The sequence below is a fragment of the Tachypleus tridentatus genome, chromosome 13 (assembly GCF_004210375.1).
Source record: "Tachypleus tridentatus isolate NWPU-2018 chromosome 13, ASM421037v1, whole genome shotgun sequence".
Taxonomy (NCBI): Eukaryota; Metazoa; Arthropoda; class Merostomata; order Xiphosura; family Limulidae; genus Tachypleus; species Tachypleus tridentatus.
Window position 1 is genome coordinate 48608319 of NC_134837.1, and position 26386 is coordinate 48634704.

At 32.9% G+C, this 26386-nt stretch overlaps 2 protein-coding genes across 2 annotated transcripts; both read right to left on the reverse strand.

The window, feature by feature from the left end:
- Positions 1 to 1166: 1166 nt before the first annotated feature.
- On the reverse strand, positions 1167 to 9767 carry LOC143240212 (uncharacterized). The gene is made up of 4 exons (XM_076482314.1): positions 9628 to 9767; positions 8788 to 8824; positions 3230 to 4336; positions 1167 to 1592 (listed from the first exon to the last, which is right to left on the reverse strand). The coding sequence occupies exons 2-4, from the start codon at positions 8802 to 8804 to the stop codon at positions 1316 to 1318; spliced, it is 1401 nt and encodes a 466-aa protein (XP_076338429.1). The 5' UTR covers positions 8805 to 8824; positions 9628 to 9767; the 3' UTR covers positions 1167 to 1315.
- A 2218-nt stretch (positions 9768 to 11985) lies between these two features.
- LOC143237907 (uncharacterized) lies at positions 11986 to 16622 on the reverse strand. The gene is made up of 2 exons (XM_076477652.1): positions 16368 to 16622; positions 11986 to 13332 (listed from the first exon to the last, which is right to left on the reverse strand). Exons 1-2 carry the CDS (start codon positions 16496 to 16498, stop codon positions 13059 to 13061), a joined length of 405 nt encoding a protein of 134 aa, XP_076333767.1. The 5' UTR covers positions 16499 to 16622; the 3' UTR covers positions 11986 to 13058.
- Positions 16623 to 26386: the final 9764 nt, after the last annotated feature.

Below are 26386 nucleotides of genomic sequence, written 5' to 3' on the forward strand. Positions count from 1 at the left end.
ATATTGAAGTGTCTTAACATCAACATTTGAAGCTATAATAAGATTAGGGTTACTAAAAATGAACAACTAGTAAACGTTTAACTGTTTTAAGTGAAGTTGAACAAGTTGGGATCTTTTTGTTGATCAGCGAAGAAATAACGTTTTTTTATTAGAAATATAGAAGACAAATTTATATTACTAGTTTTACGAAACTACAAAAATTGATAAATATGGTAGCAAAATGACTACATTCTAAACTTATATGCGCGTGTGTTTTTAACAACCGCTGGATATATAAAAATTTGAAAGTCATAAAAGTGTATTGTTTTTCTGTTATATTTAATATAACGTTTCGGTTTTTTCTTGGACTTGAAACGCATTGGTTGGAATTTCGCGCAAATTTACACAAAGGTTATCTGCTCTAGCCTTTCCTAATTTACCTGTGATAGACTAATGGGAAGACAGCTAGGCAGCACTGCCCAACCCCAACTTTGAGCTACTCTTTTTTTTTTACCAACGAACAGTGAAATTGATCGTAACTTACAATGTCTCCACCGCTCAAAAGACGAGCATGTTCGGTGACGGGAATTCAAACTCGCGATCCTCAGATTAGGAGATGAACGCCTTAATCACCAGTTTAACTTGAAGCGCTAAGAATGAAACCTACTTTAAGACTAAATATAATGGTGTTGGTATAATGTCTTATAAAAGAACTTGTGGGTTTAAATTTCTATTCTGGTTGAAGTGTTTTATGATATTTGACATGGTATCAGTTTGTGTTAGGGATATAACAGTGAAACAGACCCGATTATTTTGGTTATAACATAGAAATAATTTGTAAGCATGACAAAAAGCTTTTCTCCGATCAGTTGGAACGTAAAAACTATTTTGCATAAAATCATTTTACATTAAATATATTCAGTGATAATAATTACGTTTAAACCTATTCATGATTGTTCTACTAAAATCAAAGGCTTGTTGCTGTTTGCACTAACATCAAAGTCTGTAGCTTTGAGGATTGACGCGAAAGATTATCTTCGCGAATGAAAGTCAGAATTACATCATTTCAAAAACAGACTTGTATATAAAGAGGACCGCGGTATATGGAATAATATTTAAGACTGAAAGAGGAAGGCGAGATTAAATCCTTGTGGTAAGATGACTGTAAAATAAAAATAAAATCCTAAACGGAATATAAACATAACAGTTATCTGCTACTGTAGGTTATTTTAAGTTGTTAAAAATGACTGAATAATTTAACTTCTGTGACATAATTTTTCGTACTTGTTAATAATATTTACACTGGTGTTTCTTCAGCATGAATACATAATTATGTTTAAGTATCTTCAGGAAAAGACTTGGCTTTGATGTAATAGACAGCACCACTTCCACGACGTTTTGCAAGCCACCATTCCATAATCTTGTCGCGGTTGAAATACATCAGTAAACCAAATAGTAAAATTAAAGAAATCACACAGATGATTCCTATGATAATGCTTCGAATTATTCTGCCGTGTATTTGTCTCCAATGGCTCTTTTCAGAGAGACAAATAAACTGATCTTCTGGAACTGTCGTAATAACACTGCTTCTCAGATTCTCAGGAGTATGGCACCTTGAGAGAATAATAGTTGGGCTGTCTTTAATACACTCAAAATTATTAAAAAATAAAAATCATCCCGAAATAAAAAAATAAAGATATTCTACAATTCTTGGCCTACTCTTTTATCAAAGAATAGTGAGATTGATCGCAGGTATAACATCCCCGCAGCTAAAAGGGTGAGCATGTTCGGTGTGACGGAGATTCAAACCCTCGACCCTCAGATTACGTGTCGAGCGCTCTAACCACCTGGCCTTGCCGGTCTTAAAATAAGAATGAAAATCGATCCACCATCCACAATTACAACATAGTGATGCGGGCAAACCCCCTCTAGCAACTTTTTGTCTTCATACAATCAGTCGGTTCCTACTTTTAAAATAACCAATAGAAAAACGCACGTGATCTTGTTCTTATAATCTTATCCTTGACCTTCAGAAATGAAATATATGTTGTCAAGGCATATCTTCAAGTAATAAAATAATTTTTGTTCCTCGAATCTTTCAAAATTCATTATGTCTGATTTTAGAGGTAAAAGAAATTACTTAAAACATTTTGTTTGTTTGCTTTTTGAATTTCGCGCAAAGCTACACGAGGGCTATCTGCGCTAGCTATCCCTAATTTAGCAGTATAAGATTAGAGGGAAGGCAGCTAGTCGTCACCACCCACCGCCAATGCTTGAGCTACTCTTTTGTCAACGAATAGTGGGATTGACCGTACCATTATAACGCCCACACGGCTGAAAGGACGAAGATGTTTGGTGCGAGGGGGATGCGAACCCACGTCCCTCAGATTACGAGTCGCACGCCTTAATCCACCTGGTCATGCCCGGCAAAAAGTCCCTCAGTAGGTGTGTGTGTGTTTTCTTATAGTAAAGCTACATCGGGCTATCTGGTGGGTCTATCGAGAGGAATAAAACCCCTGATTTTAGCGTTGTAAATCCATAGACTTACCGCTGTACCAGCAGGGTTTCACCTAGTAGGTCAACGGTAAGTTTCTGGATTTTAAATCCTAAAATTTAGACTTATTCCTGAGAAGAAAACAGAGAAATAGTTCGTTATGTATCCTAGTATCAGAAAGTTACCCACAAAAAAACAAATATTCCAAATATTAAATCGTAATTCGTTAATATTATTTTAAAATTTTAAATGGAAAACTTCGAATTAGCGAAATTTATATTAGAAAAAGAAAAACATTATTTCGAAATATAAGTTCTTGAAAAGTAACGATTTTTTGTTCTACTGTAAGGTTATGCCAGTTTGGAAGATGTAAATAGATTTTTCTTTTCAGTTCATAGCCTTTAGTTATGCATTTTTCATATTTGCTTTCGTCTTTTTAATGGGCTATATTCATTAATGTATAATGAGATTTTACACAAGATTTATTTTCCAGAAATACAATCAAGAAATAAAAAATATTACTTCTAGTGCATCAATAAAGACGTATACGATTTAAATTATACTAGGAATAGGTTATATTATGTTACCCTATATTACATTATAAAGCACTTTACTGTGTTACCTTGTATTGTACTTACTATATGCTATACCTCAGTAGACTGTATTGTACTTTATTAGGTCACACTGTAGTATCATGTTATATTACATTATACCATATTACACTACGCTATTGATACAATCTTATATGGTACTCACAGTAAAAGATCCTTCAGCTCTTCCTTCATGTTGCACTTTTTTATCCACTTCAGTTTGCAATCACAATTCCAAGGGTTATCTCGAAGATCCAAAGTTTCCAGGTTACACCAAGGTAAAGCATCTTCATACAATGTATTTAAACTATTGTTCCTTAAATTTACTTTATTCAGCCTCGTTTGATTAGACTTTGGATCCAAGATTCCCTTGAAAGCAAGGGCATGTATAACCTCCAGTTGTGGATTAGAGTGAAGATTTAGGAACTCCAGGTGTCGAAGTTTAGAGAACGTTAGCTCATCGACAAATTCCAGCATTGGCATATTACTTAGACTTATGATTCTGACCTTTTGTAGACCCGCAAATGATTTTAAATTAAGCTCTGTGATTGGATTCTCGTCAAGGTAAACTTTCTCAAGCACTTCAGCACTTCTCAGTGCTCCTGTTGGAACCTCTTGAAATTCGTTCTTTGTTAAATTCACCACTTTCAACCAGGTGAGTTCGTGAAACAATCCCGGAGTCAGGAAATAATTTCCTGTAAGAGATAAATCGAGATATTCGAGATATTTTAGCGGCCTTAGAAGATCGTTTGGAATATTTCTGAATGGATTCCCTGCTAGAGTCAAATAATTTAGTTTTCCTAGTTCTTTGAAGATGTATTCTGGTAGTCTCTTCAGCTTGTTGAAACTCAAATCCAGTGTTTGTAAGTTATTTAACATTTTGAAAGTGTCTTGATGAAGGTCCTTCAGTGAGTTGTTTTTCAAACACAGCTTCTGCAGAACGGGAAATTCGTTAAAGGCTTGATATTCTATCAGACTTATGTTATTCGAACTCAAATCTAGGTATTTCAGGTAGTTGCTATTTTCAAAAACGCTGATAACATTGATTGAGTTGAAACTCAGGTCCATACTCAAAGTTTTTGACGGCCACAAAGCTCCTGAAGGAAGTATTTCTATATTTTTCATTGAACAGTCGACATTCACAAATTTTTCAACAACAGACTTACCGGTGACAGTGGTGCAAGAACAGAAAGTGCAGATATTGTCAGCACCTCTGACTTGTTTTGCGAAAACGCACACCCATAATACTACGTTCACCAGCCAAACGTTTAACCTGTAAAACGGTGTGACAAATAAAAACATTAGCACTGCTTCATTTGTATCTTATATTATCGAAGCAATACAGGCATTCAGTTATGATCCAGTGAGTATCTAAAGAATGAGTTGGTCGACTAAGTTATTGAAAGAAATTCTATCAGTTTAATGACTTAATATCAAGTAAACACGCAACGCGTTTTCTTTAAATAGCCTTTGTATTCATTATTTTAATTATATCCATTTTCTTCTTATATTTTCCTGAACAAAAAAGTCGTGTGATCTCCTCACTTTATACCCTCCGATAGGGTTTAGTGGTTAGTTTGCTATACTATGAATTCGAGGGTCCATGATTTGCGTCTTGTCTCTGCGGAACAACGCTCGAAACTTTGGATCCGTTGTAAGAGAATCAGTGATTTCATATTTCTCGTACAAGATCAGGGAAATAAATATTTAGATATTGTGCTTCGATATTAAACGATTTTAGATAGTTCGTTGGCTTATATAAAATTAGTTGTTATTAAAATATAAACAATAAGAATTATCACCTCACAGCATTTCATTTTTAAAAACAATGATCTAACTGCACACTTAATATTTACGTTAAGTCAGCCAAAGATAACAACAATAATTTAGATTTTCTAGCAGGATGCATGATAAATACATTGGTTAGTGACAACAATAATGTATTGTCTATTATCCAGTGTTCTATTAAAGTATTATGTGAAAGTATTATGTTATATTACAACTACTAAATCAGAAAAACAAAGCCAAACTGCAATATTGAATAAAACCAATTATGACGGGGAGAGTGGGAAAAACATCTATTACAAGACCAGAAAACGAATGATTTCACCCGAAACATGTGAAGTTCAATCTGAGACTCACAAAGCTCGCTGTCTTCTAAGGCAGGTCCGACACGCCACCTTTTTCCAGATGATGGTAGGGGTTTGGGGTGAGGATGCTAGGAGGAGGGGATTTGCCGTTCCGAATGTGTAGATCACCAGCGTGTCAAAAACGCTGGTTGGGGTAGCTAAGACAAATTTTGGGGTAAATAAAGCTCCTCTTTAGTGCTGCTGTTGCCCCAAAGTTACAGTGTTGAATCCGTTACGCATTATTTATCTAAATGATTATCACACATTTCTGTTACATTCTAGGAAAAAACATTACCATTAAATACCAAAAAAAATATAGACTTTGTTGACAAAATAATATTTTAAAATCAGTGAAGGAAAAATGGTGTTTTCATGTTTATGCATTCTTCATGGGGGTACTAGAGCAATAGACCGTATACCTCAACATAGCCCTTCATGTTCCGGTTAATCTTTTTATTTCTCATGTTAAGATTCTGTAGAGAACAAACAATGCCTTTATCTATTAGAAAATTCATTTTATACAATCTACGGACTGGCTGTGAATTATCATCTTTCTTCATATATTGCAGCATCTTGATGGGATGTTTTTAAAGTGAGTAATTCTCTTTACTGTTAATTACATCATACATTTATCGTTTGTCCAGGTTTAGTTAAACAACTTCACAACATTATCTAATCTACAGTTGCTACAACAAACAGCACTTGTCTTTATAACTACTTGAAACTGAAATCATTTTAAGCTACCTGTACAATTTTCGTGGCATCATTAGCTGGTGGAAATATCAGTAGTAACTTTAATGTTGCTCAGAGCCTACAGAATACGTTATTCCACAATGTATAATAAAAATATTTTTACTGTTTTTATATGGTTTCGATATTAAGAAGACCAATCTAAACGCAATGAAAATGTTTTTATAAATAGTAAAGAAACTAGCACAACGGAAGACAAGAAGATCATTACTCTGTGTGTAACTGCAACATGAACATTGATTTTTTTTTTGTGTGAAATTACTAGTGAATAATAAAGTCAGTTATAAATATTCCCACATGACTATGTATAATCTAACTTCAAATTAATCCACAATGGAAGACAGGAATCGAAGTGTTTACAGTGAAAAGGTTTATTTTGGTGAAGAAGAAAACTTAAACACAAATTATAAGTATACCGGAGAGGAGGAGGAACACATAAATAAACATGTGTGAGAGAACAACCATTTATTTGTTAGAGTGCAAAAACAACCAGAACTTAGCAAAATCCTATGTATTAACCAGGAGTGTTTGATAATACAGTTAAATGGAATACAAAAAATTATCTATATACAACCGTGTTAATTTCAAGGTAGAAGTCTGAACAGGTTGTGGAGCTTCCTAAATTTAGAGGTGAATATCAGAAGTGATAACAAAAGTAGAAAAACAGATGAAGCGAAGGATAGGAACCTAACATGGCATCATTTGATATTAATGTACTGTTCAGGAGAGAATTCAAACTAGAACTGAAGAGGAAGAGATTGATAAAACATTACTGAAAGTCAGTCCAACCTTATTTGGTGAAATATTAACTTGTGTTATTTTGAATTTCTTTTAACGCTCGATTATTACAGAGAAACTTGTTTAATGATTTTTTAAGCTAAATAGAATAAGAAAATCTAAGAAACTATAGCAGGTGCACAACACTTTTTATGGAAAAATGTAACTAAAATCATGAAAAGTTCATGTATTTACGAAAGCCAGTGTAAAAATTAGAAATTTAGATCATATTTAAACAGATCTCGTGAGTACGTTCGAAAAAGATATAATTTTACATATATAACAAATTAACAACATTTATAAGAGGGGCACATTTTTCTTTACCCCCTATACACGTATATGGTCAATAACGGATTTACTCTTATCTAATTATCATAATATTCATATTTTTCAGTTTAATATATATTTATAAATGCACGTAACTGATATTGTTAAATGTGTATTGCGAAAATCCTGCCTATTCTCTAAATTTGTAAAATACATCTTTTACGAAAGCACTGGCGTATCATCACATATTGTTACCAACTGAAATTTCGAGAACCTCATCCTAAAAGTTTATAACTTGATGCACCAAGAGACAGTTTAATATTGATGGTTTGTTATTGTTAGTATTCTATAAATCTTGATAGCTATAACTGTGATAAACGTTTATTAATCGGAAAGTTATGACCAGGAACGTTTATAGATTTCGAACATAACAAACCGTTTAACTTTAGCGAATTAACTTCGAAGGTTAGTATTTCTATGAAGACATCGCATAATTTCAATAGAAAAACTCACGTGTGAAGGAATACATAGCTAGCTTCCCATTAAGTGAAGTGTACTTGTGCATCAACAGAGAATTAATTCACTCATCATAAACCCTCAATAAAATATTCAGTTTCAGACTAGATAGAAAACTTTAATATTGTTTGCAAGTCTGTAAAACGTTTGTATATAAATAGTTATTTGTAACAACTATTATTATGCATTGTATTATTGTTTGTATGTTAAAATACATTTGTGATGAGAAAGAAAATTGTGTGTATCAATCTTGTTGGCAAATATCATAAATTTAATACATATCGACATTCAATTAATTTTTTAATTTCAAATTAAAATTTCAGGCTATTTAAAATTGTACTATGTAACATAATGAATCGGATATACGTTTGAGATATGTTTTAATACGTAACAGGTCTTTTTTTCAGATATTAGACTTGATCAAAGAGCGTTTAATGTTATGCTTCCCTAAGTTTCTAATTGGTTGTTACCGTTTTATTTAAATAAAGAACTGGTTCTTAAATATCTTTTGTTACCTTCATCAAAACTCTTTGGAGTTTTGTATGTAAACCTTATGTTCTACATACATTATATGCAGTGGTGGGATTCAAAAATTTTAAGAAGGGGTTCTCTCAAGGAGATGTTTCCACGACATCAACAATTCGACGGTATAATTGAAGCCATCAACGGGTTCGCTAAGCTCAAAAATTTTTAAGAACGGGTTCGCGCGAACCCCTGCGAACCCCCTGAATCCCACCACTGATTATATGTCATAAAGGGAAAATATTTTTTCAGCGAGTTAATGAAATAATTTGTATGAATATCGACATATTGATCCATTTAGCACAGAATACCCATCGGGCAACTTTCAACTATCAGGCTACTCTCACCACACCAAAAATGGGATTTTTACCGTTATTATAATAACCATTACTCCAAAGTGCGGAATGTATTTATGCGGTAACTATCAGGGAATCATAAATCAAATAATTCACTGTACAGTTAAACAGGAGGCCACGATAGGGACATTTATATTAAAATGTTTTTAAATAACAATTTAAAAAAATGAGGTTATATATTCACGGTTTACTAAATACATATTGTTGGTTATTCAATGTAAAAGTCACCAAATTTCAGGGGTACATATTCTATCATTTCGCAGTATGTGACAAAAAACAATACTTTTTATGTTGTTACAAACTCTCCAAAAAATCACATTACTTCTTTGTTCGGAATCTGCGAATCGTATGCATTCTTTGTATGACACCGGCATGATAAAATATGTAATTACTATAGAAACACTCACCTCATTTTTGTCATCATAAAGATGGTGGCTGTTGGTTCTACAGAAAGAAAGGAAAGTACGTTAGAATATAAACGGTGTACTATGTACCGTCATGTACATAGAGATACTGCTGCAGGATTTGCTAGTTTGATTGTTATTTCTTATCTTATCGTTTTGTGAAAAGCTGCGCAATACATAGAGTATTTGTATGATGCAACTAGGATCAGCAACCCAACCGAAAAATAATTATATATAATTTCACGAATAAAACAAACCAGTCTTTGATACTCGCTTCTCTGTTTTATGTGTGACAGTTTTAATTTATCCCAAATTAGATTTCAGAGGGTGGTCATCAAACGCCAGGAATCATTTTAGTTTATTCTAAAAGATGTTACTTTCTAAATAAAAACAAACCTGAGGTTATCGATGACTAAGCATTTTGAAATTTGTGACAAATGCTTGAAGTTTAGAGTGATTACGCAATATAATTTACTCCTATTGTCGAATACAAGTGTTTAGATAGTTCATATTATATTACACATTTGAAAACGGAGAAATAATACACACATATATATCGAACATTACTCGTTTAACACAAAGCAATACTTCACAAATATTTGCACAAAAATAGTCTCATTATATATCCGACAACATTACTCCTAATTAAGCAGTACTGTTCACTGCATATTTGAAAAATGTAAATAAAATAAACCAAATGTCCTTTGCATTATCATTCGTAAAGGAAACCACGTATTAACGCTTGAGTTTGTGTTAAATTGGATTCCTCAGTGGTTTGCTTATAAAACTTGAAATTATTGTGTTGATTGTACTTCCCGAATGTTTTAATAATGAAAAACAAACCTTTTCTCGAGTTGGACTTTTGACATGAAATTATTCAGACAAAAGACTTGAGTTCCACAAAATAGCAGTCAGAGTTGAAAAATACCCAAATCTTTCGTTAACAACACCTCAAAAAACAAAAACTAAAAACTCTGTACCAGCGTCAATTCCACAATGGATGCTACTTAATCTTGATACTGAGAATCTGAGATGAACTTTTAGAACAGCGTAGTTATAACTACTACAGTGATAGTTAAAGTGGGAAGATATTATGGAGTCTACCTAATTTGTTTTTGAAATATCACATCATATACTGTGATTAATGCTGTAATTTTGCACTGGGAACTAATATATATATATAACTGTTTTAATCAGACTTTGGCTAACAAGTCCTTTCAATTGTTACCGATAACGAGATACCGAACTCGATTGCAAATGTTTTTATCACATCTGTCTTAGTCATCCCATTAGGACTTCAAACCTAAGGTAGGTTTGTAAGTTCATCCTTTACAACTTATGATTTACCACTCATTCTCTTTATTAACGTTTCAAGTTATAACACTCTAATAATCCATGAAAAGTATTCTCAAAATGATGTTTACAAAATACTTGGAAACTGCCTGGCTGTGTCACTTGAAAATAACATACCCAGTGAACAACTAACTATTTTATCTTGAACTCCGGTTAAAATGTATCAGAGTCTATGCTCATGTATATAACAACACAAGTACAAAATCAAGAAATATAGTGAGAACTGTACAACAAAACTAGTAATTATAGTTGAGGAGTATTTATAACTTGCTTACAACTTTTATAAATTAACTTTGTATTCATAAATAATTGTTTATTTGTTTTTAAATTTCGCGCAAAGATACACCTAATTTAGCAATGTAAGACTAGAGGGAAGGCAGCTAGTCATCATCACTGACCGCCAACTCTTGGGCTACTTTTTTACAAATAAATAGTGAATTGACCGTCACGTATAACGCTCCCACGGCTGAAAGGGCGAACATATTTGGTGTGACACAAATTTGAACCCGCGACTTAGATTACGAGTTGAATGCCTTAACCACTTGGGTTTGTAACATAATAACCGCACTTTTTGGGTCACTTGTTTATTTATTGCTATTTGATCTTGAATACAGTGTTACAACTATAACACCAAGCCACACTTGCTACTAGTGTTTACCGTATACACATATGATTGAAAAGCTTTGATTTTTAAAACAAACTTGGCACTTGTTTTACTTCGTTTCGCAAAAGAAAACGTGAATAGCATACTTTAGCCCTAACATAAAAATTAGAAATGAGCATTGTACAAATATAAATCAGGAGAAACTGTTTTAGGTATTAGGTTGTTTTATAAACAGTAGAAGGAGAGTTTTTCCAGTTATATTTACAAAATAACTTTATTATTTTATTTGAATGTTTATGTACTGTGAGTCTCGAGCCCAAGAATTTGATCACAGCAATTTACCTTCTTATTTTATTGTTGTCGTTTTTTTTTTTAATTTGAATATTTCCCTTAAAAACATTGTAACAGAGCCATTGTATTTTAGCATTATTTTCATTTTGGAAAGACATCTTATTAGTGGTAATTTGTTTTCGTCTCTGAGACATTGTTATGGTAAGACCAAACGTAGGAAATGTCAAGGAACATCTTTATGATAAATGGGCCTGTTGAAATACCTTGAAAATGTCAGGAGACTTCGGTATGATTAGTGGACCCGGGAAAAATAATAGTTTACCAGTGTTCAATTATTATAACACATTATTATTGTATGCATTTAAAAGGTAATTATTAGAAAAAAAGCAGGGAAATAGTCAACAGTTTTCTAGAATAAAATTGTCAGTGTTTTAATCACGTCTCAGTTTTATATAAAATATAAGTTATATAAAGAAATTTGTACGTTCATGTTAAGAAATTTAGTATAACTTCCAGACACATTTTATCATATGTTTATGCTAATGCTCAGTAGTATATTAATTAAAAATAAAATGATAACGGATCTAAGGAATTATTTCCAAGACATAAGCCTAAAGAAAGCATAATCAAGATTATTCTATTGCAATACTGATGCATTTAGAGAATCTTATTCTAAATCTGGAGCACAATTTTTTTAATAATTAAAAAATATTAAAACATTTTAAAAAATAAGTATCTTCAAATTATAGAGACGTTTCTGTAGCCATTCATATTCACCAAGGTGTTATGGAGAATTTTCTAGGTCTGTTTTGACACATAAGAAAACAAACACACGTGTAGACTTCAGTAATTGATGCTTTTAGAAACGTGTGAAATGTTGAATTGTTCATGTCAAAGCTGTAAGAACTTAAGATATAAATAATTTTAGAGAAAACAGCATTGTGCAAAAAATACAGCACAACATAAGTTTAGATTTTATTTTCCAAGATTCTGTTCCATACATCACTTCACAGTTCGTGTAATTATAAGTTATTTTACGAAAACACGTTACAAGAAATGACTTTGAAGAGTCGTTTCTACCATGTAATAACTAAAATAAGATAAACTTGTTCATTCAATAAACATATTTTGTAAATTAATATTTTACCCACAAATTATATAAATTAATGAAATCAATAAATGGATATGCAATATGCATGTTCTTAGAAAGTTAAAGATAGAATAAAACGTTTTAAGATAAATATATTTATCATTTGTTCTAAAATAAATTTGCGAACTTCCAAGGCTTTGTCCATTATTTTGGCAATAAAATTACAAAGAAATACGACTTTACTCTTCAGATAATAGTAAAAAACTTTATTTTAGCCAACGTTTCGTTATTGGGGCTTCACTGGAGGCGGTAGTAAAGGAGTTTTTGTACCACTAGCCATGATGAAGCCACAATAGCAGAACCTTGGCTGAAATAAAAATATATTTTTTTATTATTAACTGAAGAGAAAAGGTTTTCTTTGTTTTCTAACTGTATTGCGAAATGTACAAATCCCTCTAGCGTGCATTAGAAATTCTGAAAAACGACAAAATTTATCCTTTATTGTTTCATATTGTTTACATTTATTCTTCGCTTATTGCGAAAACACTTCGGTATTAAACGCGTTTATTAAATGATTATTTTTGGAGTAATATTAATTTTTCGAAGCCTAACGAGAAATCTATTAACTAAATCTGTTGATTACAACAAAAACACAGCACATATTAAATCATGTCTATGTTTGAATATGTAATTTATCAACCATTGATAATTATCTTGGTCAGTACGACCAGACCAACTGACATAGCTCTACCACCTGCATATAAAACATGGCTTCGTTATATGAGATAAAAACAGGAATGCTGAGCTTATTTGAAGAACTGGAATCATATAATTTACCATTAGAAGATAAGGTGATTATTATTATTGCTGTTTGTAAGGTAAATCCATGTTTTTGTAATGAAAATTTCCGTCGTTGTTTCTGAAGAGTCTAATGTTCTATGGATCTGCACTGTAATCCCATTCAAGATCTACACTGTGCTTGTTGGATTTGATGCGAGTGTATTGTTGCTGCATGTGAGATCGGGGTTTCAGACAGAAGTTTCTTTTATACAGGACGTACGAACAAGATGCAAATGTGACAACAAACAAAACAAATGTCATCAGGCCGAAGATTATGATAAGATCAACTCTGAGCTCCAGACCACACACAAAGTCTTGTTCTTTTAAAGAAGATACCGATCGTCCTTGGAGCTTCTGAGGGAAGTGGCATCTGAAAACAAAACAATTTAACTCAATATTTATGTCGCAAACTTTAGTCAACTATCAGAAAACGTGAGATATATTATTTTCGTGTTATCTGCTTATAAACACAGATATTCATGTGTGTATATATACATATAGTATACGTAAGTTTCAAAGAACATATTTTCGTGTGACAATCACGTTTGGGAGAAATTTAATCTTTTAATATAAATGCCATATTGTTAAAACAGAGGGCTGCCAAGTTTGAAATATATAAGTCCAGAATTTGACACTTTGGATTATGTATAATTTCTAAACCTGTAACGAATAGTCTACATGAAAATAAAATACACATTAATTGAGCATAAGTTAAAGTGTAATTGCTATGCCTATCAAGGATAACTTATAAGCAAGTTTTTGTTAAGTAAGTGCAAGTTAAACAATAACAGTAGATTTCTCTGCTGGGAATAAAAATAGTGGCTACATTAACGGCTGTGGAATTCTGTTTGATCCAGCAGTTTTCAACAAAAATTCAAATTTAGTATATCTGGTCTTAAATATTCCTGAAATTTATGAAGTTTATTATTATAATCTAAGTACGCTACACAAATGAAAATACATTGAAATATACCACAGTTTCATAGAGCTATAGGGTTTGGTTTAAATTTCCTGCAAAGCTACACGAGGGCTATCTGCGAAGCTATATAGACAGATATGTCTGAAATATATATGTGAAAAACCCATTTTTCTTAGACACCAGCCTTCCAGTTTTGTCAGTTTCGTACGAACTTTCTTTAACATCTTCGGTTAAAATGGGTAACGTTTAGAGCAAAGCTGCCTGATAATGGCTGTTTTAAAAAGTAACACTACACATGGGCATATAGACTGACCTTTTTTATTATATTTATTTACACACTACGTGCGACATTAAAAGTCACTTGCATTTGGTGTCGACTTTTCGTATTTTGCTACCCACATCACAGCATATGTAGCATTAACTTTATAAAATTAGAATGGGTGCCAAACCTGAAGTTTTCATGTAGTTTAAACACGATCTATAAAGTCCATCTAACTTTCTCTAGCAAATGTAATCGAAATAGGATCAGATAGTTTCATTATTATTTCGTAGCAAATAATGTTAACAATTAAGGTATTCAATTGATAAATGAGTGGATTCTAATTATTGTAAGTTTTTGTTTTATGTCATTGCATATTCCAGTTGGTCTAATTTATTAAATTGGCTGCATAATTATAGGATTAACTTTTAAAAATTATATTAACTTTTAATATATGTAGATATCATAGCTTACTTTATTATCGTTAATTCTAAAAACAAAATTGTACTCAACATCTCATTAATGATTCTACGACCTACTTTATTTGTGTTTTTGAAATATGATACAATACAACGTAAATTTATAGCCGACGTTTCAAAATAATTTTTTTAAAACTACTTGAAATTTTAAAAAAATCAATAAATCAAACACGTTTTTAACAACCAAAAAAACCTTTGGCAGATCATCAGTACGCTTATTGACGTACATCTCAAAAGCGAATTCGATTTCTTGAGGTGGGCAGAGCACAGATAACCCTTTTTGTAGCTTCACTCTGAACAAATAGACAGTGAAGTATAACAATTTAAATTTGTACACAGTAAAATAAATAACAAAGGTTATTACATTTGAGGACTACTCCAGTGCACGGGTTTCCAAAAGAGCAGTCAGTTAGAACAAGTTTGTTTGTTTATGAATTTCGTGCAAAGCAACACGAGGGCTATCTGCGCTATCCGTCCTTAATTTTGCAGTGTAAGATTAGAGTGAAGTCAACTAGTCATCACCACCTACCGCCAACGATTGGGCTACTCTTTTACCAACGAATAGTAGGATTGATTGTCACGACCGAATATTTGGTGTCACGGAGGATTCGAACCCACGACCCTCAGATTACGAGTAGAATGTCCTAACCACCTGGCCATGCCAGGCCTTTAGAGAAAGCTAAGAGAATGATCTGAAGATACCGTGCCCTAATTTATGGGTTTGTCGCTCTTGCTCAGAACTATTACCGAGTCGTCAAAAAGAAAGAAGCAGCACACATAGTGAAAAAGATTTGATAAAGAAATTTGTATTGGCTTTCTTCATGAACCCAGTGTAAATCCCTTCCCCCTATAAGCTAAAAGAAAATGAAAGTTTTAAAATAAAAACAACCCTGAAAGTTAAAGTAATATAAAGTTAATTTTTAAAAAAATGCAACTTTAAGAAATCGCTAGTCTCTCTTAAATAACTCTAGAAAACCTATATAAAGACTCTAACACCTTAACATCTCTTTGAAACCCTGCTTAATAGAGTAGAATCTGGCTTTAAGTACTAAATACAATAATACAAACAAAACCAAATTGCCCATTCCATGTTCCCCGCAGGCCCGGCATAGCCAGGTGGTTAAGGCGCTCGACTCGTTATCCGAGGATCGCGGGTTTGAATCTCCCTCATGCTCGCCATTTCAGCAGTGGAGGCATTATAATGTGATGTCTAATCCCACTATTCGTCGTTAAAAGATTAGCCCAAGAGTTGGCAGTGGGTTGTGATAACTAGTTGCCTTCCCTTTAGTCTTACGCTGCTAAATTAGGGACGGTTAGTGTAGATAGCTCTCGTGTAGATTTGCGCGAAATTCAAAAGCAAAGTTCGTGTTCCCTGCACATGCAACCATGCGCCATATTTGTTCCACCAAAGGAAAGTGGAAACCTCGGGTCGTTATGAGATTTAACGACTGAAAAGACAGCTATCTGTCCCAAGATCTCATGGTGAAGTGACGACTGTCTTCCCTGTATGAGAACACGACTATTGGCTAAATGATGAATTAAAGTCTTGAATGAACCAGAACAAGAAAATTTGAGTTACTTAATTGAGTGGTTCTCTGCTTTCAAAATTAACCGAAAGAGAAAAAAAAACTTTCAAAAACTTCACATATTCACTAAAGAAGTGCTGATAGATGGTGTCCTGCGCACATATTACTTGGAAAGCTCAATACAATGTATGGTACAATTTTTTTTAACTAATATATTATTACCTAATGGTATCTTTCACTTTTCGTGGGAGATGCATTCTGAACAACCACTGCAGTCGACAATCACATTGCCAGGGGTTACCTGAAACATCAATGTCTTCCAGTATGTCCCAGTTCAGCATTGAATAACGCATTGTTTCCAGGCGATTGTGGCGCAAGTAAATTTTCTGCACGTGAACCTCTTCCCCGGTATCATTTCTTCTGAAGGCTTCTGGATGAACAGCAGTCAGCAAGGAATTAAAACTGCACTGCAGTTCTTTCAAATTTTCACTCCATGAAACGCGTTACGTCCAATTGTTTCCAACTTGTCCATGTTATTGATCTTCAGAACAGTAAGACTTTCGAGCATTTTAAAAGCTTTAGGTTTAATTTCTTCAATTGGATTTTCACTGAGATCTAAATGTTCTAGTTTTGTAGCTGTTTCCAGTGACGTCGTAGGAACATCTTTCAAGAAATTTGCCTTCAGTTTGAGGATCGTTAGTTTTCCGTTAAATTTAAACAAATCATCTGGTAACACTCTTAGGCCTGTTCTCTCCAAATGTAGTTCCCTAAGGTTTGACAAGTACCAAAATATCTCTCTCTGTAGATTGAACAAAGGGTTAGAATTCAGATTTAGGCTTTTTAAATTTTTCAGTGATTCCAGAGTTGAGTCAAAGAAATCTTGAATTTTGTTATTACTTAGGTCTAGAATTTCTAAATGACTTTGCTTCTCAAAAACCTGGTCTGATAAACTCCAAATTTTATTATTGGAAAGGTCTAAAGACTTTAGATATTCCAAATTTTTAAATGCCCCATCAGCGACAAAATCTATTTGGTTAGAAGAAAGGTCCAGATGCAGCACATTACTTCCGCTGCTGAAAGTGTCGGGGCCGATCGTCTTCAAGCTATTCCCATTGATTATGACGATATTCAGATTTGTAGGGAATATTATTCCTTCAGGAAGACTGTCGACATTCCGGCGGCTACAGTCAAGAATCCCGTTGGAAAGATCTTGAGGAAGACATGAGCATTGTTTACACAGTTCAGCATAGCTCTCAGGGGCCTTATCACTGGGGAAGAAGGGAAATCTAAAACTTTGGCAGCACATGACGATAACCACAAAAACGACAACTTGAAAGGTTCTCCGAAACATTGTGCTCTTAGTCTTCTTATTTTAGTATTTAAGACCTGAGAGAATAAAAAGAAAGAAATCACTGATATAACCTTTGGGAAATTATACAAGTTAAGAACAAGATAAACTAATGTATATAACTAGACTAATTTCTGAAAAAAAAAGAATGAATAGAATGCGTATTTTGCTTAAAAGCACATATATATATGTGAAATGTCCTCAGATTCTTTTAGTATAATATACGATCGCCTTTTCGTAATCTGAGGGTCGCGAGTTCAAATCCCCGTCACACCAAACATGATCGCCCTTTCAGCTATAGGGGCGTTATAATTTTACGGTCAATCCCACTATTCGTTGGTAAAAGAGTAGCTCAAGAATTGGCGGTGAGTGGTGATAAATAGTTGCCTACTCTCTAGTTTTACATTGTTAAATTAGGGACGGCTGGCGCAGATAACCATCGTGTAGCTTTGCGCGAAATTCAAAACAAATCAAACACTCTGATCGCCTTGTAACGCGTAAGTTCCAAATTGTAACTAATGCTAGTAAAGACAAAGATAGTGGCAGTATCAATTAAATAAGTACAACATAATGAATGTTAGTTTGTTTGTATTTTAATTCTGTGCAAACCTACACGAGGGCTATCTGCGCTACCAATTTAACATTGGTAGACAAGAGGACAAGCAGCTAGTCATCACCACCCATCGCCAACTGTTGGGCTACTCTTTTACCAACGAATAGTGGGATTGACCATCACTTTATAATACCCCCACGGCTTTAACCATAAGGCCCTGTAATCATTTGGTAAGGGAGTGATGTAAGCAAGATACCATATATCAATGTCCGAAACTCTTTATTTCGAATTTAATGGAGGTATAGAAACATACCTTTCATTACAGCGTGGGCTTCAAGCATATTTCAGCTGTGAATTTTCGCGACTGTTATCATTATTGGAAAAATTCAGGACTTCAAGGAATATTTAATAAGAATTTGAAAGTAAGAAAAAAGGAATAACTGGAAGAAAATTCGAAATATAAGGAATATCAAATAAAATCTCAAAAATTATATTGTACTAATGTTACTATTCAGAAACGACTGAAACTTTTTATTTAATTGAAGCGAACACCATTTATGAACATCCTTCATACTTGTTCCCATTGATGTTTAAGAATGTAACTGATATTTCATAAAAATTGAGAAATTACAAATAACTGGGAAACATTCGGAAAATAAGGAATACTTGGTAAATGTTCAGAAATTATCTTGTATTAAACATATATAAAAGATTCAATAACTGTAGATAGGACTCTTGGGATTCTGAATAAAAACAGAGTCGTAAATAGCATTACATTTAGAATAACTTATGTATGTATGTAACAAAACAGCCAGAACAAAAAATGAATGGAAACAAAGACCTTCGTTGACAAAAATTTTAATTCAAGATACTTTACAGTTGTCAGTTATATTCATAATACGTATTTTTCATCCTATTGTAGTGTTAAATTTGCTCCCTGGTGGCTCAGCAGCAACTCTGAACGCTAAAGATCGGGTTTCCAAACTTACTTAATAATCCATTATGTAGCTTTCCGTTTAACAACAAACAAATATATTAATAATCCATTGTGTAGCTTTCCGTTTAACAACAAACAAATATATTAATGATCCATCGTGTAGCTTTCCGTTTAACAATAAACAAATATATTAATAAAACAATCAATAGATGTTTGTTGTTCGTTTATTATTAAAGGGCTATCTGTGTTCTGCCCACTTCGAGTTTGGAAACCCGAATTCCTGCGTTTTATGTCTGCACATATACCACTGTGTCAATGGCGGGCAGTAATCAATAGAACAGGTATCAATTAATTCTTTATTACCTTCAATTTGAATAGAACTATATATATATTAATTTATTTACTAAAGTTTTGCTTATAACATTTATGTTTGATTCTTATGCTTAAGTTCTAGATTACAGACATTAAAATAACGTCTATTCCAACATTTTTATTTACATATTTCATGTCCATGTTCAAAACGTTGTTTAAGTAGACAAAACATTACAATATATTCAAGAACCTTTGAATCATTTTTCTTATTGAATGCGTAGATAAATTATATAAAGATAAACCACAGAGTTAAAAGTTTTTAAATATCTATTTTTACCCACTCTTCCGTGCGTTAACTAAACGATCACGTAACTTCTAACAAATAAATGTAAAGATATACTAGTATGAATACGATTCTAATTCTGCATTGGGTTCATGCATAAGCGACTAGTAAGATTAGTTACGTTGAGCTTGTTGTACATATAATAAATGGAAACCTTGTATTGCAGTTGTTTGGTATTCATTCAGGGCACAGAATTTCTCCTTTAATAGCAAACCTATACTTACATGTAGAGGAAACCTTGAGGAAAATGGCTGTCAAGCTCTCTTTCAGTACAAACCAAATTTTATTTACCCAGAACAAAATGGTGGAATAAAATATCTGCTATCTTTTACTCTACCAATACAACTGATAGACACACTATGACCGCTATAAGCTTCAAATGAACTAGAAAACAACATAAAAGTCACTGGTCTTTAACAAAAGGGCAAAGCTCAATAGAGGTATGGTAACGAGATAACCAATTAGTTGATAAACAGTCTCATCGTAGCTGAACTGCAATTGTATATATATATATATGATGACTCAAGAAACTTAGACCATGTATTCAATCTGCCATACCGAGAACATTTCTCTATATAAATGCATATATATAGTATGTATGTATACACTTTAGTTTTAGTTCCGTCTTTTTTCTTCGAATATAAATACAATAAATTATATAATATTCTACAATGTAACCCTTTTTGTGGATTTTATCTGAAAATAATAAAAATATATTATAAATAAACCAAGGGCTTTTCTAACTCTTTCAAGTTTGTAACACTAATTAATCATTTTATTATATCTATCAGAAGAGTAGCGTGTAATATCATTAAAGCATTTTATTACACATCTAACTAAAATTTAATATAATAATAATTTAGTTAATTATTTAAAACATGCTTTGTATATTTCAGAGTTCAACAAAAATTCTTTATTAGTATCTTAAACTTAATTATATAATTTTCAGTTTTCAAAGTTGGGAATAAATATTAAATATATTTGGCAATAAAAAGCAAAAATGTTTGTGCATTATTTCCTTTTTAGTTACTTACATCTTATTTATATTTTACTTCTTGCGTTCTGCTAGGATAAATATTATTTTCAATCCATACACAGTTCTTTATTCTTTGTAAATAATTAAAACACACGTGCTAATAACTATCTCACAGTTTTTAAATATACCTTTTTAACAATGCTTTCATTTTAATGATTACACCATGTAACAAAATGTTTACTTTTTCTTGTTCCTGGGCAGAAAATGTTATTTCCCAATTGCTTTTGCCTAAAGTAAATGGAAAAGATCTGTTTTTCTCTTCAAACTTTGCTTTTGTTACCTGAGTAATGAAATTTTCAAATTTATCCATTTTCCAGAACATTCCAGGTAGATTCAGTGCTGAGTAGCTGATAGAGAATTTTTTAGAATGTTGTAGAACTTGCGAGAATATTCAAGAACCTTTTAGAATTTTCTAGAACTTTCCATAGCAATATATATACAGGAACTCACACTCATTACTTCAATTTAGTGCTAGCTGCCTAAGTGAACACATAGACCTATCTGATTTTATCAGAGGTGGCACCAAAAAGCTGCAAGCATTCTCCAGGCGCATTCTGTTATGTATGTGGCCAATTTATCAAGACAAGAGCAAAAAAGGAATTTGTGACAGCATCTGCTAAAATGTGTGAAGCCTACAAGACATATTTCGGCATGCCTGTCGGGGATCAAGACAAACCATGGGCACCTCATTTTACCTGCAAGCATTGAAAAAAAAACTCTAGATGGTAAGACGGATAAATTTTGCTTGCTTGAATAGTAAGATTTTATATTATACAAATATTAGACCTCTTAAAATTTAAATATCTTTTAATTTATTTTTTTGCTTTCCAATAGTATAAAAATATCACATATAAAATAGTTTGCATGAACTTCTTACACATTAGTTATGGGTGAAATAAATTTATTCTTCATAATAACAATTTTATTTTGCTCTTTTGTAGGATGGTATAAAGGGGAAAAGAGAGCCATGAAGTTCGCTATTCCAAGAATTTGGCGTAAACCCACTGACCACTCAAGCAATTGATACTTCTGCATGGTGGACCATTTCAAACGTCGGAGTGGCAATAATGCATTTGCTATCATGTATCTGGACCTTCCATCATCCATCGTCCCAGTGCCACACTGCCCTGAGTTCTCTGTACCCACTCCGCCACAGAGAAAGCAGTCATCCTCAGAAGAGAGCAGCAAATCAGAAGAGGAGGTAGACGTTGAAGATCCAGATTAGAATCTCAGAGGTGCAGCTGGTGAGAGAAACCCATACTACAACAACGAAAGAGGCCTCAAAGACTTCATCAGAGATCTTGGTCTAACAAAGTCGAATGCCGAGACTATATTTGGGGGCTGATATGTGAAAGTGATTTACATTACAGTCGCAAATCTCGAAATACTATTCACTTCTAAACATTTTTGTGTAACTTTAGTATAAATATATGTAAATTTTGATTTATTTATTGTTTTATTCAGACCTTATGTTAATGAAAATGTACAAATTTGCCCGTTTTTACATAGAAAATAGGTTAATTTCTAAATTTCATTATCCAGGTCACAAAAGCAAAGTTTGAAGGGAATAATGGTCATTTCTGTACTTTTACAACATAAGCAATTAAGAAATAACACGTACCATCCAGGAACAAAATTTTTGTTACATAGTGTTATATAATGTTATATGTTTTTAATGTTATTATTCTTTAGTTGTTCTCAACCACAAAGCTACATAGTGCCATATCTGTGCTCTACTAAAACCTGAAATTTAATGCCGCAAACCGATAGATTATTATCGGGCCAGTGGGGCTAATATTATTTGATGTTAACAAGTTAACTAAATTTTAACAACTAACTTTAATGTGATTGAATAAGGTCCAATCCCCCTCCCGAGAAATAAAAATTACATACTTAATAACTGAATGTACCAATGATAAATGAATAAATTTCATCCTCTTCAAAAACTTTAAAAATTCAAATGATATATTTTAATCAACATACATTTTAGCATGTAGCCAAATCCTGAACACTTATTGGTCAGTTTGTAAGTCTAAATATTTCAGAGATTCGCTGTTTGAAATTGTTAACGTTTACAGCAATATAATTCATACATCCACCATTTTGAACAAACAACTAATAAATAGTTTCATTTATATTAGCTTTAATTATAATAAAAACAACTACTTTATTTTCGTGATATTAATGTTTTCTATAAATAAAAAAGAACACTAAGGGTTTTAGTATCGTTACCCAAGGACTTATAATTATTATGTGTGATATATAATAGAATCTTTTAGTGTTTAGCCCTTCTCCAAACTTATACTAATTTTAGAAAAAAAAGTTTTGTTTATTTTAAAAATGTATTCAGTCTCCTTGAAGATATTTATTTCTAATATTTTAGTCAATGCTAACAATAATAAAACATGTCTGCAACTTACATAATTATTCTCACCTTCTTCTTATCTCCTGTTTTGTATATCCGAATTATTGTAGTTTTTTTTTGTAGCTCTTTTCTGGAAACGAACCTGTTATAAAAGATAAATTATAAATTTATATAAATGGTTCTATAATGTAGTTCACCCACTATCTTACAGTGTTCACTAATTTTCCATTTTTAAGATTGGTAACTATGGTTTTGATTATTCATTACGTGTAGAAAATAAAAAAATATAGAGAATTATTGATCGTTTTTGTGTTAAATGTTAAACATGCCTCATTGCCATTTTGTTTAAAGATTTATCTGCTATATTTGTAAAGTAGTTTTTAATTTATTTGACAAATTTTTCGAAGCTTTATTATTATTTCCTCTGACATCATCTGTACAATCAAATACATCATTTTCTTAATCAATAAATTTAGCAACAAAAGTCCATTGTTTTTAATATCCCATTCACGTTTTAAACATTAATTTTTTCCTAATTTTAGCTTTTGATTAAGTTTACTTATTTTATAATTTTTTTTACAATTATTTTCAAAATATTTATTAAAAGTGGTTTATTTTCAATGCTCTGTGTGCATTATATTTACAGTCTTTATCAGTTGGGTTATTTCATTAGTGATTAAAAATTTCATAAATTTGCTTCTCTTATAGATTGATTGGGTTTTTTATTTCATTAATTGTTTCACATACATTATTGATAGATTTATAAATACATTATCCTTCCCAAATTATGTTATTTAAATTTTATTTTAAAATGTCATAATCTGCTTTTTATTCACTGCTTCCTTATCAATGTTATTTCGTATTTATTCCTTAATATATTCTTCAAAAAAAGAAACGCAAAAGGCAAAATTTGAGACATATTGTTAACAAGTTTATTCTGGGTAGTTCTGTATGACATGTGTAAAACTTTGCACATTCACTGCTGAATATCCAAAGTCTGCAAAGGTGAAGTCCACGCTCACTAGTTGAAGTTTAACGTCACTCAACGTCAATAACGAGTATGCCCCCCGTGAGCATCAATAACTGCTTGGCATCTCATACCCATGGAAGCGATGAGATGGCGAATCACATCCTGTGGAATGGCTGTCCACTCAGCCTGCAAAGCTGCTGCAAGCTGAGGTAAAGTCTGCGGTTGAGGTTGTCGCCGTCGCAGACGTCAGTCCAACTCGTCCCAAAGATGTTCGATGGGGTTTAAATCTGGTGATCTGGAGGGACAAGGAAGAACTTTGATGTTGTGGTGTCTCAAGAAGACAGTGGTGAGTCGGGCTGTGTGAAGACGGGCGTTGTCATGTTGAAAAACGTCGTTGACGTTCACCATGATGGGTTGCACATGGGGCCTACGAATCTCGTCGACGTAGCGTTGAGCCGTAAGATTCCCTCGAATGTGCAAAAGGTCTGTTTTGGCATTGTAGGCGATGGCAGCCCACATCATGACACTGCTACCACCATATCAGTCAACATCCTACACACAGTTTGCTGCAAAACGTTCACCTCGGCGATGGTAAACACGGGTCCTTCTATCCTGCCTACGAAGCATAAAACGTGATTCATCGCTGAACCAAACATGCCTCCATCGTCGATGAGGCCATACCCGATGTGCCCGAGTCCACTGCAGCCGTGCTTGACGATGTTGCTGGGTGAGGATGATGCCTCTGACTGGACGTCGAGGTCGGATTCCTGCATCTCGTAGACGGTTGCGTACGGTCTGATGGGAAATCCTACGCAGCCTTGGTATGGTTGAGGCAGTAGACGTCGCAGTGGTGGTCCTATCCCGAAGGTGACGTAACCGGATGTTGCGATCTTGTGCGGGCGTGGTCACACGAGTTGATCCATGTTGTTGGTGACGATTCCATAGCCTTGTGATGGTGCTTGGGTGGACATTCACAGCTCTGGCAACATCTGATCGAGATTCGCCTGCTTCCAAAATGACCAATGGCGTTGTTGCGTTGTGCTTCAGTCAGTCTTGGCGTAACTGCATTGCGTGTCGGTGGCTTAAAACTGAGCTATGGAAACCGAGAACCCGTCACTTTTATAGGGATTTTGCATATGTTGCACTTGCAGAACATGCAGATCTCTCAAACAAATTTATTGGACACGCATGCGTTTTGGCGAAAAATCCGATGTTTTCCTCCGTTTACAAAGTGCACAACTTTTATTGTCATTTTGGTCTGACAATCAGTGCCTTAACACGTGTAACATCACATACTCTGAGCTTGTAACGTTATTACATATATTTCTCTTTAAAATAACAAAAACATCCCTTTTGCGTTTCTTTTTTTGAAGAGTAATGGCCAGTTATTAGCATCTTTATAATTGCTGCATGTTCAAACAATATATACTGAGAAACATAATCAAAGCATTAAGATATATTTTACTTTCTAATTGTTTGATTCATACATAATTGAAGCCAAATGAAGCCATTAAGTCTACATACTTATTTGTTTTATTCAGCAAGTCGATGATTATTGATAAGTAACAGTTATTACACCTTTGATTTTATTATTTATTAGAATTACTTGTAATTCTTTTATAAACTCATTTCTAGGATCTATGAATAACTATTATATCACTTATAAATATATGCTCAAAATTTCCTCTGCTAACGTTTCAATTGTTTAACTTTCATAGGATAATTAATACACAACATTATACCTTCAAACTTTTTATATTGTTATTTTTTTTCATCACAAATATGAAAGTTGATCTTTTTGTGTTTTATATAATAACTGTTTTAATGTAGGTATTGGATGTAAATTTTACTTTATTTGAATTTCTAATCTAGTACCCTTTATATTGGAATTTTCACTATTATTTGGTACCAACCAGTTATCTTTTACTACTTTAGACTTAAGTCGTACTATTCTAGGTGGTTATCGTATCACTAAGTGGTTACAGGAAGGGTTCTACTTGATGTATTGTTTCCCTTTACATGCGTTTCTATACTTTAATGTACGTGATTATAAACGAGTACCTAACCTTTTTTTAAAAATACTATTCATTAAAAAATTATTAGTTAGACGCGAAATAAAAATGTCATTCACTCCATATTACCAACCTCTCGTAAAATATAAAAGTTTTGTGCATACGAATAATCACATGTAAAATATAAACTTTTTTCAAAATACAAATATTATTCTTGAATTTGTTTTCCGCAAATAATTGCTTCTAATGAACCCTAATGTTCGAAGATCCTGGAATGTTCTACACTTAAGGTTATTTCATTCATCGAGAAACTTCTAAATCAGAATCTTAATACCATTTGGTAAAGGACGCGTAATGATCCATCA

Bases quoted from the DNA above. Each gene is read 5' to 3' on its own strand.
- LOC143240212 (XM_076482314.1), bottom strand. The intron at 1,593-3,229 runs GTGAGTACCATA...TATTCTCTCAAG, and splicing joins GAGCTGAAGGATCTTTTACT to GTGCCATACTCCTGAGAATC.
- LOC143237907 (XM_076477652.1), bottom strand. From the start codon at position 16,498: ATGCGTTATTCAATGCTGAACTGGGACATACTGGAAGACATTGATGTT. The intron at 13,333-16,367 runs GTAATAATATAT...TTTTGTTTTCAG, and splicing joins AAAGTGAAAGATACCATTAG to ATGCCACTTCCCTCAGAAGC.